Source organism: Polyodon spathula, chromosome 1, assembly GCF_017654505.1.
Source record: "Polyodon spathula isolate WHYD16114869_AA chromosome 1, ASM1765450v1, whole genome shotgun sequence".
Classification (NCBI taxonomy): Eukaryota; Metazoa; Chordata; class Actinopteri; order Acipenseriformes; family Polyodontidae; genus Polyodon; species Polyodon spathula.
In genome coordinates this window covers 27865017-27878958 of record NC_054534.1, presented here as the reverse complement: position 1 = coordinate 27878958, position 13942 = coordinate 27865017, and the positions used below count along the sequence as shown (strand labels likewise).

At 34.2% G+C, this 13942-nt stretch overlaps 1 protein-coding gene across 2 annotated transcripts; it reads right to left on the bottom strand.

Annotated features, from left to right (window-relative positions):
• Window positions 1-617: 617 nt before the first annotated feature.
• Window positions 618-11246, bottom strand: LOC121316770 (vasculin-like). 2 transcript variants are annotated; one of them, XM_041251947.1, is made up of 10 exons: window positions 10926-11246; window positions 6723-6840; window positions 6324-6447; window positions 5740-5957; window positions 5539-5605; window positions 5148-5332; window positions 4727-4885; window positions 4168-4340; window positions 3832-3934; window positions 618-2351 (listed from the first exon to the last, which is right to left on the bottom strand). In XM_041251947.1, exons 2-10 carry the CDS (start codon window positions 6783-6785, stop codon window positions 2208-2210), a joined length of 1236 nt encoding a protein of 411 aa, XP_041107881.1. In that variant the 5' UTR covers window positions 6786-6840; window positions 10926-11246; the 3' UTR covers window positions 618-2207. The 2 variants fall into 2 exon arrangements, with proteins under 2 accessions (XP_041107881.1, XP_041107889.1); XM_041251955.1 differs by having other exon boundaries at window positions 620-2351; window positions 5148-5329.
• Between the last annotated feature and the right edge of the window lie 2696 nt (window positions 11247-13942).

Sequence of the window (13942 nt, the reverse complement as noted above, 5' to 3'; positions counted from 1 at the left end):
TGATTCCTTAGTTCAGCAGTTGTAGTTTGAACATAGAAAGTCTTTTCTTCTTGAAAACCATACCAAAAATAATTTGAAACATCATGGCTAGATTGTTGATACTTACCCACACTCTCACTGTTAACATACATTTCATTTCCCCAGGCTATTAAAAGCAAAAGTACAGTTTTTACCATGACCAACATTTAATACAGAAAGCCAGCCGCCTTCATTCCCTATCAGTTGTACATCACAGTCTGAGTGGTTGAAAAAAAAAAAAAAAGTAAGCAGAGAGATTGGATTTGATTACCCTGGATGCATTTCTTCAGTGGGTGTTGTGTTTTCTTGATTCTGAGTTTACCGGTGTTACCAGTTTGGAAATAGAAAGCACCTGCTTGAAGCAAGATGTCAGATTTAAAAAAAAAAAAACACATACACACACACACACACACACACACACACACACACACACACACACACACACACACAACTGAATAGGCTACGCAAATCAACAATACATGGTCATTAAAAAAAACCTTTTACTGATTTCGTTTAAAAAAAAAAAGAGATTTCTTTCTACATACATTTTTTAAGCCCATACGGTTCTGGAAAAAAATGGGATGCAGTGTTCCCTAGTTATAAAACTTTAAATTAATGCTTTTTATGAACTGTTTTTGAAGGCTGTTTACAAACATTTCTTTGTGTAAATAGTGCTTTGAACATAAACGTTGTGTAAATAGTGTTTTTAGGATAAACTTTGATCCGTCTTGAAAACATAACTTGATTTAGTTAACACAAATGGGTTTTAAACAGTTGTTTTGTGAATAAGGGCCGATATCTTCTATAACTGAATTGCTTCACTTAAATGCTTGCTTTATCCTTCTTTGCTGCTTGTACGGTACTATCTGCCAAACTTAAAAGTATTGATACTGTATGTGCAGCTCTGTGTAGTTGTTCTCTCTAAAAGAATACACTTTCTTCATTAAGGTAACAATTGAGATTTCTGCCTGCTATAGAATTCAGACAACTACTGCCGTCTATGCTGGAATCAGGAACACACTACGGTCAGTTCCACTATTGTAGGGCAAAAGTGTATTATCATCCTCCTTTTACTAATTCTTGATTATGATCTGTTTAATGCCTAATTATTTGTTCTTTATGATTCTTATAGTTTTCCGATTTAGATCATTATATTGCCTTGCTTACTAGATATTCCAGCAAAAACTACCCCTGAAAAAACTTGGGGAGGTATATTAACTTTGTACAAACACAATGGATCACCTATGGGGTTGAGTGCATTGCTTTAATTGTGTTTTTAAATGCACCACCACTGTGGACTTTAGTTCTACCTAGTGGTTTAGAATTAAATCTGGAGTGAAGCAAAAACACATCCCTGTCAATTCACTTTGCCAGTAGCTTAATTCACTGGTACCACACACTATATTTGTGCACACAAATACCATTTACTGTGAATTCAGTTTTATTGTTCCTTGTAGGACAGATCCAGAAGTGTGATTATTTTTGCAAAACTTACAGCTAAACCTACTTGATCAATGTGTCTAGTCCACCCTGAATATCAAGTCTGTTTGCAACTACCCAGATAAAGCTTTTGAATTTCTTTCCTTTTCTTTCTAAACATAATAAAATGTAACGATAAACTAACTCTGGTTTAAATACCTAATAATTGCTAAAAAATTCTTATGTTTTAATGTATTTATCATGGTAAAGAAAATGGAAATCGAGTGCGTTTGTTCAGTTCACCAGCATGTTACACTGCCCGTTCTTACACAAAACACAATGGCCTTGACAATTCCCAATTGACGAGTATGAAATCAGCAAGCAAAGCATTTTGTGTAAAGTTGCATGTTTTAACAACTTTAAACACACAGAATAATACACAACTTCAATTGCAATCTTTTTTTATTGACTCCTTCCATGTTAGATATTCTTTCACATTGCAGTAAACCTCTGATTTGCAGTGAAGAAGTAATTCTAACAAAAACTTTTTTTTTTTTTTTTTTTTTTTTTTTTTTTTACTACAAAGGCCATTTACAGAGCAAAAAAAGCAATGTTTAATTCAGGCCAATAGAGAACTCTGTCTTTCTTTTATTACAAAGATGTCCGTCAAATTTCTCAAAAGTATTTTTTTTTTTGCAGATTACCGCACAAGAGATTAGTGAAAAAAAAAAATCACCACAATTAGGCAGTCCACAAAATGCCGACATATTTTACATTTCGTCGTCATCTGATGTATCACTGCTGCTTGTTTCTGCTTCATCATTGTCAACTGTGGGTTTAAAAGTGCTGTATTTCCATGTGCCAAATTTATAGTCACAAGAAAGACCATTTTTTCTAAGGCCATTTTTCTGCAGCTGAAAAAAAAACAAGGTTTTAGAGAATACATTAATATGCTTTTATTGTTTGGAAAGAAAATACATGTAGAAGTCATATGAAGCCAAAACACAGACATGTTCCACAGATCTGTGATAAAAGACCAATATGACGAGGTATTAGTCTACCCCTACCAACTTTAGCCAGACCTAAGACAATGGTTCCATTAGTGCCATAGTACTGGGAAGTTTGTGGTACATACGAGATCGGTTTCTCCAAACAAAGGCTAGTGTAATGATTTAAAATTGGTAATTTACTGTAAACTGAATAACAGAAATACACAAGTCTACTTGATTCTGTTAGTCTAGGCATTGGTTTTGAAATAGTTGGGTACAATTTGAGTTTGTTTATTTTGTTTGGAAATCAAATGCAAAAATGAAGTAAATCTAAACCCAAGTGACTAATAATATTTTTTGAGACATACAGATTGGACAAAAAACAAACAAACTGACATAGAAACAACTGGAATATATTGTTAAATATGTCACCATGGATAGCACCGACTACTTAATTCCTATTCAACACCAAATAGTCTGTAACGGGTTAATTGCTTTTCATTATAAAAAGCCAGTTAAAATGTTATGCAGCCCGTGGCAGGCGTACAGGCAGTCTGTGTGGCACATTGCACTGTAACTTATAACGAATGGAATAGACCACAAGGAACACAGGCATTTGAGTTGAGGGAAGCAAACAAACCGTATAAGTATGATTAAAACGGTCTCATTACAAAAGAAGAGTACCAGGTGATTTCCAATTGACAATTAGCACATGTGTTAGTTATATCAGTATGTCCAAAAAGGACACCACAATTGAAACTGAAATCAGACATATGTAGCTGGATGATCTTGAATCTGCTAGTAGTGCTTTGATGCGGCCACTTATAAGGTGTGTGATTTCGTATGTTGCTGGTTCCAACTGGTATTGAACAATATATTATCTGTCCATGCAAAATACTTCAAACATTTCTTCACATCATTCTGCTTTTTGCATATAATCTAACACTAGTACGTGCTGGTGGCAGTGCATTACATATCAAGTTACTCTTCTGATGCTGGGGCAGTGAGCGAGAATCATTCAAATTATGAAGAGGTTGATCTGGTACTAATTAATTGTTGCAGCCTTACTAAATTGTATTGGGAGTAGATGGTAACCATTCCTACAATACCTCCAGGGAATGGTATGGGTTAATTCTGCAGAGAGTTACATTCTCTAGATTGAGATTGTTCTTGGTGAAACATTAGACATGTATTCAGTCTTGAATTTAAAAGCACATGCCAAACAATGTCAGGAGACAAGGTGCAGCTTTTATTTATTATAGAATTCATGTCAAGTGAGTGATTTACATAACAAATTAAAGCAGTCATGTGACAGATGGACATGTATACAAATGAGTGCACTAAATATCACTGGTGCTTCTAATTTTGGTCCAGTACAAGCTTGATATATTGAACAAATAGATACCTGTTCACTAATGGCCTGGAATTCCCTCATCTCATCCTCTGTTAAAGGAGCATAAGTCTCATCATGTTCACTGTCTTCCTGCCACCCCATCTCTTTTAGAAGCCTGCAAAAACAGAAACAAAAACATATTTAAACAATTGTAAGCAACTTGACTTCAAATGTATTTATATATAAGAAATAAATGACCTATTAAAATTACATTTACTTCCAAGTGATACTTTTGTACAACCACCCCGTATTATTTTGGGTGGTTCTTTAAATAGTATAGCACTATACCAAATAATAATAAATACAGAAAAGTATTGGTCTAAAGGTGAACTGCAGTGAAATACATACCTATGCTCTGCTTCGAGAGAGCTTGAGAGAACATCAGCTAGTGGGAAGGTAGAGGAGCGGATCACTGGGGCATTACAATTCACTCGAGGGATCTCATTTTCATATTTATTCAGATTCTCATCCCTACATCGATGACTATTGTTACTGTTATGCATGTTTAGTGTTTCGTCATCCTATAAAAGGAAAACAAACTTAAAAAAATAACTACAAAATAAAACACATGGCAGACCCACTAAAACAAAGCAGGTAGTATGAGTCTTACTTTTTAAACTGAACATTTGTGACTACTTCCAAATGTTTTGTGGAGTCAAATGATTTAGAAAACTTTTGTTATAATACTGCACAAAATCATCAATATTGTATGTATGCCCCATGTATCAATTAACATTTTAGGGTAGAAATGTGATCACCACAATTAATTCCTCAAGGAATGTATAATTCATAATAATGTTAATTGAATACTTGTTTTATTTTATTTTTTTAAATCCAGACGCCACAGATCTCAATATGTACATAAACATAGCAATAACAGAAGGTCTAATGACATTTCCATCAATACCTTGAATTGATTTCTATCACCATGATCTTCTTCATCCACCTTGTCCTGCTTTAAAGCCTTCAAAAAGTCACTCTTCTTATCGGATCGTACACGTGTCAGTTTCATTAAACGAGGCTGAGTCATCTTGTCTACAGGTGATGAAGAGCTTGACCGGCTGCCCTACAAAAAAAAAGTAGACAATGCAAATTGTTTAAACTGACAGCCAAAATTACATTCCAACAACCAGTGAGAGCTTAGCGCTTTTTCCTTATACTTACTCTGCACTAAATCCCATAGCAGCCTTCAGATAAAATTTGGTTTATAGGTAGCAAAGTTTGAACAGCCTAAGATACAGTAATTGTAGTATGCCTCATACTAATTAGGCTAACCGAACATGGAAAACATATTTGACATACAAATTATTCTTAATTTTTAATCATACCTTTAGTGGTGGGGCAGCAGGTTTCGGGACTAACCCTTTAAAAACACTCAGACCCGTTCCGTTCTTGGTTGTCTGGTGATGGGGAGGTCCTGCAGCAGGAAATCCAGAAGCTGGATCTTCTTTAGTGACCTTTTTGATAACCATCATTTTGGAAGTTCTTGATTTTGGATTTGGTGGATGTTCTACTTAAAAAGTATATATACAGGGTTTCAAACAAGTCATCAAGATTTATATGTATATATTTGTAGCACAAAGAAACCATGGAACTTAATATAAATGGCGTTTACTTCCCACTGGAGCTACAACTATCCTTATTAACATACATAAAAAGATCTTGGAAAATAATTAAGTGTTTTATTGAACATTTAGAAATAATGGAACTAGAACTCACCCCATACACCAACAGCAACAGATTTGCTCAGGTTGTGCTCTCTTTCAGACTCAGGATTAAGGGATGGCTTGAAAAGAACACATTAATAGTTACTTTAAGGCTTACATAGTAAATGTATACAGTAACACTTTTAAGAACCGTGTGCTTAATGGTAGTGTATGTGTAGTTTAACAAATACTTGACAAAGCACGGTCAACTTACAAAATCCTCAGCCTCAAATTGCTTGCGTGCATCTCTTTCTTCCCTTTTCCCATTTTCATTCCTAGTTGAGTTACTTTCACGTAGCACCTGGTTCTTTCCACTGTGAAACACACCAGCCCTGGAGCGGGAGTTTCCACCATGGTAGCCACCACGAGAATTCACACTTTCAGAACCATTTCTTCCTCGCCAACCATTCTTTTCCTTCCTTCCAAAATTTCCTATGAGATACAAAAAAAAAAAAAAAAAAAAGTATTTACACAAATGGGTATTTTATTTTTTGGTTGCTAAAAGCAAGCTAACTTAATAGGATCCACACAATGTGGGTTCTCAAATCATTTGCTGAGGACAAGAACACTGAACTGCAAATTCCCAAAACTTGAATGGCTGGGTTCACATACCCTGATTAGTACTAATCTTGGATTATTTTACCTAAAATAACATTATTTAGTGGCAAGATTAGGGCTAATCTAGGTATGTAAAACCAGCCATTAAATGTTCATATCTCAAAACTGTAATTTTTGTTAGTTGCAATGATCTAGCTGTCCACCAGCAAAATACACCTTATTAAGAAAAAAAGGGCCTACCTCCCCCAGTACGGCCATTAGAAGATTCTAACCCACCAGAAGAATTATGTCGTCTATGATTTACATCACTGTGGTTGTCCAGGAGCACATTTGGTTCAGGTTGCTTTTCACAGTTTAGAGACGGCTAGAAATTAATTTTAGTCTGGTCAGAGGATGTAATTTTACTAAATTAAAGCAAGTCTTCAAATCACACAATAGTAACAATAATACTAACACTAATAATAATAATAATAATAATAATAATAATAATAATAATAATAATAATAATTGTACTGGATACTTTGTCCCTTAAATGGGCACTTTACTCCCAAGATAGCTGGGCAAAAGTCATCAAATTAGCCAATCTTTTGTGTTGATGATTTTACATCAAAATAAATAAACAATGGGTTGGAGAAATACCTTTGCTGACGAAGGTGGAGTGGGAAAATTAAGCCAGGCTGGAGCAAAGTCATGCTGCGCCATTTAGGTCTAGGTCTTAAGAATTTTGAACAAGGCATTAACACCTCATGGCAGGTCCCTGGTCAAGAAACAGAGAGAGACGTGTTATAATTATAAATCATGATAATCATCACAATTAGATAAAACAAAAAACAAAATATATACAATCATATCTGTATACTGGTACTCTACAAACACCACTTGCAAGTCAAATAAATTAGGTTACCAATCCTTCAGTATCCAGTAGCACTGTGTTGCTAGGGTATGTTAGCCAATTGCCTTATTTTGGTCAGACAGGCCAATGCAAGTTGTTAATGCAAGTTTAAAAAATGTTTCACAAAATAAAACATTCTGACTTGCCATAAACTTTGCAACTAATTATCATGGAAATAATAAAAAATAAATAAAACACACAAGTAAACAGGGGTAAAAATGAGATACCATCACCAAAATAAATAAATTACAAATTAACAATGCAACAAGGAAACACATTAGGAGCACAGCTTATCTTGAGATTTTGTGTACAGGGCCATAAGGTATAACTATACTAGATTCCATTACAACTTAACTGTAACCCTGTGAAACCAGTTAATTATACAAGAGATTTTGCCATGTTGTTTATGAGTCATTTCTAACCAGTTGAGCTAATGACACGTTGTGACTGAGTGGGGCATATACTAGTATCCAGTCAAGAACAGGAAAGCGTCATGTATGACTGACATCAATTTCATTTTCTTATCTTGAAAATCTCTGCCCTGGACACATGGTCATCTGCTGGTAAATTGAAAATTAGTGCATTAACTAGCAAAGCCCAAGCAACCTGTTCACAGTTAACAGGTTTCATGTTTCAATTAAGAACTCAAATTTGCTCAAAAATAAACAATGAATAGAAGCAAGCCGTTATAACTATCATGCCAATAATGTAAAAAGTAATGTGGTTTCCATTTAGTCTGCCTCAAAAGGTTCAAGTAATCTTTTGCAAACATACGTAAATGAACATTTTAAACATGACAGCAAAAATAAACACTGTTAAGCAATATTACACCAAACCAAAATGAACCACTAAAATACAGGAACAAATTTCACTGAATTTCATGTTCTTGTCTAGACCCAGTTTTTACTGCTTACAACTAAATTCAATTGGAAATCTCACTGTCTTTATATTGGTTGTAGTAAACACAAATATGGGTCTAGTAAACTGTATATATATATATATTATTATATATATATCCTATATATCATATATATATATATATTATATAATATATATATATACTAGAGAGATCAGTCATAAGGTTTTTTTTTTTTTTGTTAAAATATACCTTGTATATTTGTCAAGCACAATGTACAATAGTCATATTTTAGTGCTGGTTTTCACCCATATAGAAAGTGTCAAGCTTGAGTTTAGTTTTATCCACATTCTTAGAAACATTGCATGTTACGAATAAGTGGTAAAACAAATAGTTCCCGTTTTTAAAAACAATTATGTTTGAATGCAGTACTATAGTACATGCACAAGAAACTTTCCAAACTTTTATTAAGAGCATGTTGCCAATAGTGCTTGGAACAAAAGGGTTATTTTACATCATATATATATATATAAAGCAGAATTGCATTACTTCCCTACCACACATGCAGTACTTTACATTCTAGACATAATAGTACAATAGTCACCATATGCACTTGTAATTTCTCTAATTTGAAACATGATTAGTATTTGCTGATACTCCTTCATTTGCTTGAACATACCTAACTGGCTCTGTTAGGTACTGTACTCTATGCAAACGGTTAAGTAAAAATGTATTCAAAAGCTAGAATTGACTTATTTTAGGAACAGGAACATGAACAAAGCAACACTATTGTGGCTGCTGCTATACAGCATTGTAAAGTCACTCTTGAAAGCAGTGACCTTTTTCTGCTTATCAAAAATGCAAAAATGTAACTGATGAGGGATTTAAAAAAAGGGGGGGGGGGGGCAGAGCTGTACAAACACAGGACACAAACTGGTTTCACTTAAAAGAATCGTGAAAAAACAGCTGCTTTCCAACTATAAAGAGTGACATGTGTAGTCTGCATCACTGAAATGGATGAGGTTCCAGAGGTTCAAACAAAGTGCAGTGAAAGGGTTTACTTTTACTGGATAACTCCAGTAACATAACTTAGACAAGATCACAGAATACAGATGGGTACCAAATATTCGGTCTTCAAGGCAAATGATTAGTACCAATCTTGGAACATCTTACCTAAAGTGCAACTACTGTGTACCACTGGATTGTGACCAATGAGTTTCCATAACTCTGAGAATCTAAAGTTGAAAACAGTGCACTAACCACCAGTAGCGTAGCTAAAATTTTTCAGGGGTCGATGGAGATTTTTTGATGATGGTTAATAACACTGGCGTACCAAGGATTTCGTCCCAGGGGAGCAAGATTTCATTCTGTTTGGGGGGGGGGGGGGGGCAGAGTGCTGGTGGTGATTTTTGCACATGGCTGTTATTTTTTCTTGACGCACATAGCCGTTATTTTTTCTTGACGCACATAGCCGAGTAACTCACCACTGCTAACCATGCAGTAACAAGTCAAACACTAAAAAGGTGGGTTTTTTTTTTTTTATTTGATGTACTTCAATAGCACTTTTTTTTAGTGTTGTGTAATTTTTTTTTTTTTTTTTAAAAAGAACTGAAGTTTAAAAAACAGACAAAACAAAAAAACACACACACACACAATCAGTGGACAGAAACCACAAGCCCCAATAAAAATGATTGTTCTGTGACAAATCATGACACCCTGAACACAAGCACCACTTCAGACTGTAATGAAATTTGTACTCCTGCAGCATATTTTTTATTGGTTAAGTCAACGTTTCACCTTCAGAAGTAGTCACAATTTCAGTAAAAGTAGGATGATTACACACAAACACATTTTGCAACCAATAAAAAGCTTTTAGATTGTGGCACTGATTTTCAAGGAACTGTAAATACATGCCTCATTCAAATTTCACCTTGAACCAGTGATGAGTGAAGTGACCCAGAAGTGCTGTGAATAGCTGTGTGCTTTCAAATAAACAAAAAAATAGCAAATAAAAATAAATTTAAAAAAACGGTCCATTGATGTAAAACTGAAATAACATTTAAATATTTCTCAATGTATTCCACTTAAAACATCATGAAATATGTCTTCACAATTGTATTACTTTAATTAAATTTTTCAATTTTTGGGGGGGATTTGTAAAAAAAAAAAAAAAAAAAAAAAAAAAAAAAATTAAACAAGATGCATTATTGTTTGAAAAATGCCTGCCAGATGTTGCAAATTATCAATTAATCAACAATGCCAACATAGATTATTCAACTTGACAATCAGTTCATTCAGATCTATTATGAGAACAGTCATAGGATCATTACAATTACCCTGGTGGAAATTTGGGCACTTCTACATAGTCAATTTCATTAAAGTCATTAGTCTCATTTAAAGTTTTAGCATATTCCCCTACTTTCCTGATCCATTAAAACTGCATATATAATAACTACTGGATTTCACATCACTGGCAACTTTATCACACTGAAAACCTAATTTATCCTAAATAATCTATGCAGAAAGTCAAGTGGTCATATTTACTTCTCTTTTTACTCAGGTGCAATGGCTACAAATGTTTTAGGTAGAATAAAAAAAGTTTTAAGTGCATTCAACTTCATTTTCTTATTACCGAGTTAACATTAAATTTTTCCACTTTTACAAAAAATGTATATGTACATTAGTAAAAACTGCTATAAAACCTTGCTAAAATACCTTAATCTTAGCTTATCAACTTATCAACAGCTTATCAACAGTAGGAAGCAGAGGTTTATTAAACTTATTTTTGTTTAAAAGAAAGCAGGAAATACTGTAATGTCAGAGTAACTGCTAATAAATAGTACTGAGAAGATTAAACATATTTTGTCCTCTATACAAATTGATTATCAAAATCCATCTTATAAGTTAGTTGAGGCCCTTAGTTTAGGTCAGGTTGCTCACCTCGGCATTTGCATAAATCGATCTGAAGAACAGGACTAGTGCAACACCTTAATTAACTTTAATCTAATGGACTTTATGTCATGTGAATCTAATGTCTTTAGCCGTGTGAAAATAACAGTTACAATACATGCAAAGAAATAAATGTGTCACTTACAAACTATTACACAACAAGGCGTTCCCGCAGGTGCACTTTCAGCCCCTCTGTTCCAGTTTGTTTCTTGTTCTCTCCCAAGAAAATAATAAAATTTAAATTAATAAATCCCGAAAGTCTTCTGCCAAGTTGCTCTTGCAGATCGGGTCCTTTTGCAAACGTTGGCCACTTAATCCTCAATCATCTTGCCATCTTCGTTTAAATTATTCCAAGTTTCAGAATTAAAAAACAAAAAACAAAAAACCCAAACATGTTTCCCTAAGGACCTTCTGTTTTAATCACTGTAACATATGATCAGGCTTTTAGGTGTCTATGCGGTAGTCAAGCATCGTAGAGTGGGGGGAGTGGGGGACCCCCTTGGACCCCTGGGGGGGGGACGGGGGGACGGCCCTTTTTTTAAAAAAATTTGAAAACCTTTTGGATTTTTAAGTGTAGACTTGAATTGGCCTAGGTTCCAAAAGAAAATTTTTTAAAACATTATTATTATTATATTATTATCATATTATAATAATAAAAAAAAAAACTTGGTACCTATGGATATCATCCTCGTGCTAGCTATAAAATCGATATGTTTAAAAAAAGAATGACATACTGTAAATAAGAAACTTTGGGAATCCTAAACGTGTTTACTGATACATACTAATAATTAAAATAGACTATATTAAAGATAAAATAGCCAAATGAATATGGTTTATTATATATATATATATATATATATATATATATTTTTTAAAAAATATCACCTAAGGATTCATGCTTGGTTTTTGCAAAACCCACCACATTTGTGAAAAAGGTTTGCAGGATCACTTGTATGACATGTACTGTAGACTATTGATTAAACTAATTTCTATATTTCCCTGGGTTGATTTATATATATAATTATATATATATATATATATTATATATATATATAATATATAATATATATATTATATTTCAAATTACCGTTTAAAATATATAACTATATATGACGTTTAATGGGGTTCCCTAATCTCTTCTTTCAAAATGTCACTTCCAAAAGGGCATTCGTCTTCTTTGTTTCATCGGGAATACATTACAACAATATTTTCCTTTCGCTGTTCCTCAGGTTGATCACATTCGTTTCTTTATGACTGTTCAATGATATTGACTTGCAATCAACAGTTCTTCACCTGTAAGAAAACACCACACAATATGTAAATTAAAGAGTATAGTCAACACAGGAATAATACACTGTTTTGCAAACATATTTTTAAAGCACCACTTTTGACCAGGCTGCATTACCTACGAACGGTAAGTATGCACACGAGAAGCAGCAGCCCATGATAAACTAGCGAACGTCACTCATATACAGCATATTTATATTATTTTTTTATACAAAACATGTTTCAAAGCATGTAAAACTTAAAGTACAGTAAGTCTTTACAACACGACTGTCAAAACATCTACACGAATAACATACACACTGTAACAATGGACATCATTTACAAGTTGTTTCAGACACACGACAGTCTGTCGCTATGGACCACGGTACATACACATTATACATTAGGCAGGCAGGGTTTACTGGTAGGAAGTACATTAAAAAATGACATCTTAAAAAATATGATAATTTGCACTTCACTTACCTAGGATGAGACTGTTACTTTCGTATTCACCAAGACTAGTGTAAATACCAACACAGCGACTTCTTTACTGTCCCTATAACAACTGATTAGCTGCCGAGAATTTGGCTTTTCCTTGGCTTCTGCGAACCCCGACACTGTTTGGCTATTTTTTCCCGTTCTTATTGGACGCATACAATCTCTCGTTTAAGACACGCACTGTTTTTGATATTCCGGTAAAAAATCAGGCTACCTATTTTGTTTAATCTGCTCCTTTTTTTCCTTTTTCTTTTTAATTTTTGCCGCTTTTGCCAGTCTCCTTCCCAAAATGGCGTCTTAGCTATCTGCAATGCTCAGCGAGAATCTCGTGCTGTTCGACGTGAACTGCTCTCAGCCCACAACACAGAGTCAGGTGCACAATTTTTTTGTGTGTGTATTTTTTTAGGTTTATTTTAAGAAAAGAAAGGTCGCGAACAATAACATTGATTACACGATTGAACTAAGTTAATTGTCTACCAATAAATTAGCCTATAATAGTACCAAATGTAATTATAAGCTATAGTCCTTGAAGGGAATCTGATTGTAGAGAAACAGTATGATGAATTACAAAAATAATAATAATAACAGATAAAACAAATAGACAAGGCGCAGAGCTGCAGAATAAATTGTTACAAATAATAATTATGGTACCGTACAACTTCAGTAGATTACAAGTAAAGCACTGCTTACAAAATACACTCACAGTATTACAATTAGACCTATTTCTTATGTAAATAAACAGCCATGTTGGAATAAACTAATCTGGACAAATTATAAAATTATATGGACCTTTATAGCATATCTTTATATGGCTGAGTGTATCATAATGTAACATGCACGGGGGTAGGTTGTCTCAGGGATGATGGTAGGTGACGCAATCAAAACGTAAAGACATAAGCTCCACATCTGCTACTGCAAGGGAAGCTTGCTCTTTTGTACAGCGGTATCGGCGCTATGCTTCAAAGCGGGAGGTCCTGGGTTTGCGTCCGACCTCCGCCTGTGAGAAATCCCTGCTTGCAGGAACCGAGGTTCGCCACAATACCTTTGCTAATACGTTTTTTCTTAATACAATATTAAAATAGACCATGCGTTGTGGAGTGCACAGTCCATTTTACATTTCTAAAGAGCCGCAGAAGACACGCTCTCTAGGGGACCCCAATTTCCACAGCTATGATAAACCATTAAATTATATTGAAAAAACCTGACTTGCAAATATAACTACATGTAATTCTGAAAACAGGAAGAAGAGTGATGACAAATGTATAAAAAATATGTGTACTCATCATGAGGGGGCATGCACATACAGTGCCTTGCAAAAGAATTCAGACCCTCTCACAGTTTTCGCATTTTGTTGCTTTAAAGCTTCCAGTCATGACACTTTGAAGTAGGAATTAATGT

Bases quoted from the DNA above. Each gene is read 5' to 3' on its own strand.
- LOC121316770 (XM_041251947.1), bottom strand. From the start codon at position 6,785: ATGGCGCAGCATGACTTTGCTCCAGCCTGGCTTAATTTTCCCACTCCA. The intron at 5,333-5,538 runs GTGAGTTCTAGT...ATACTTTTTAAG, and splicing joins TGTTGCTGTTGGTGTATGGG to TAGAACATCCACCAAATCCA. The intron at 4,341-4,726 runs GTATTGATGGAA...TTCCTTTTATAG, and splicing joins GTGATAGAAATCAATTCAAG to GATGACGAAACACTAAACAT.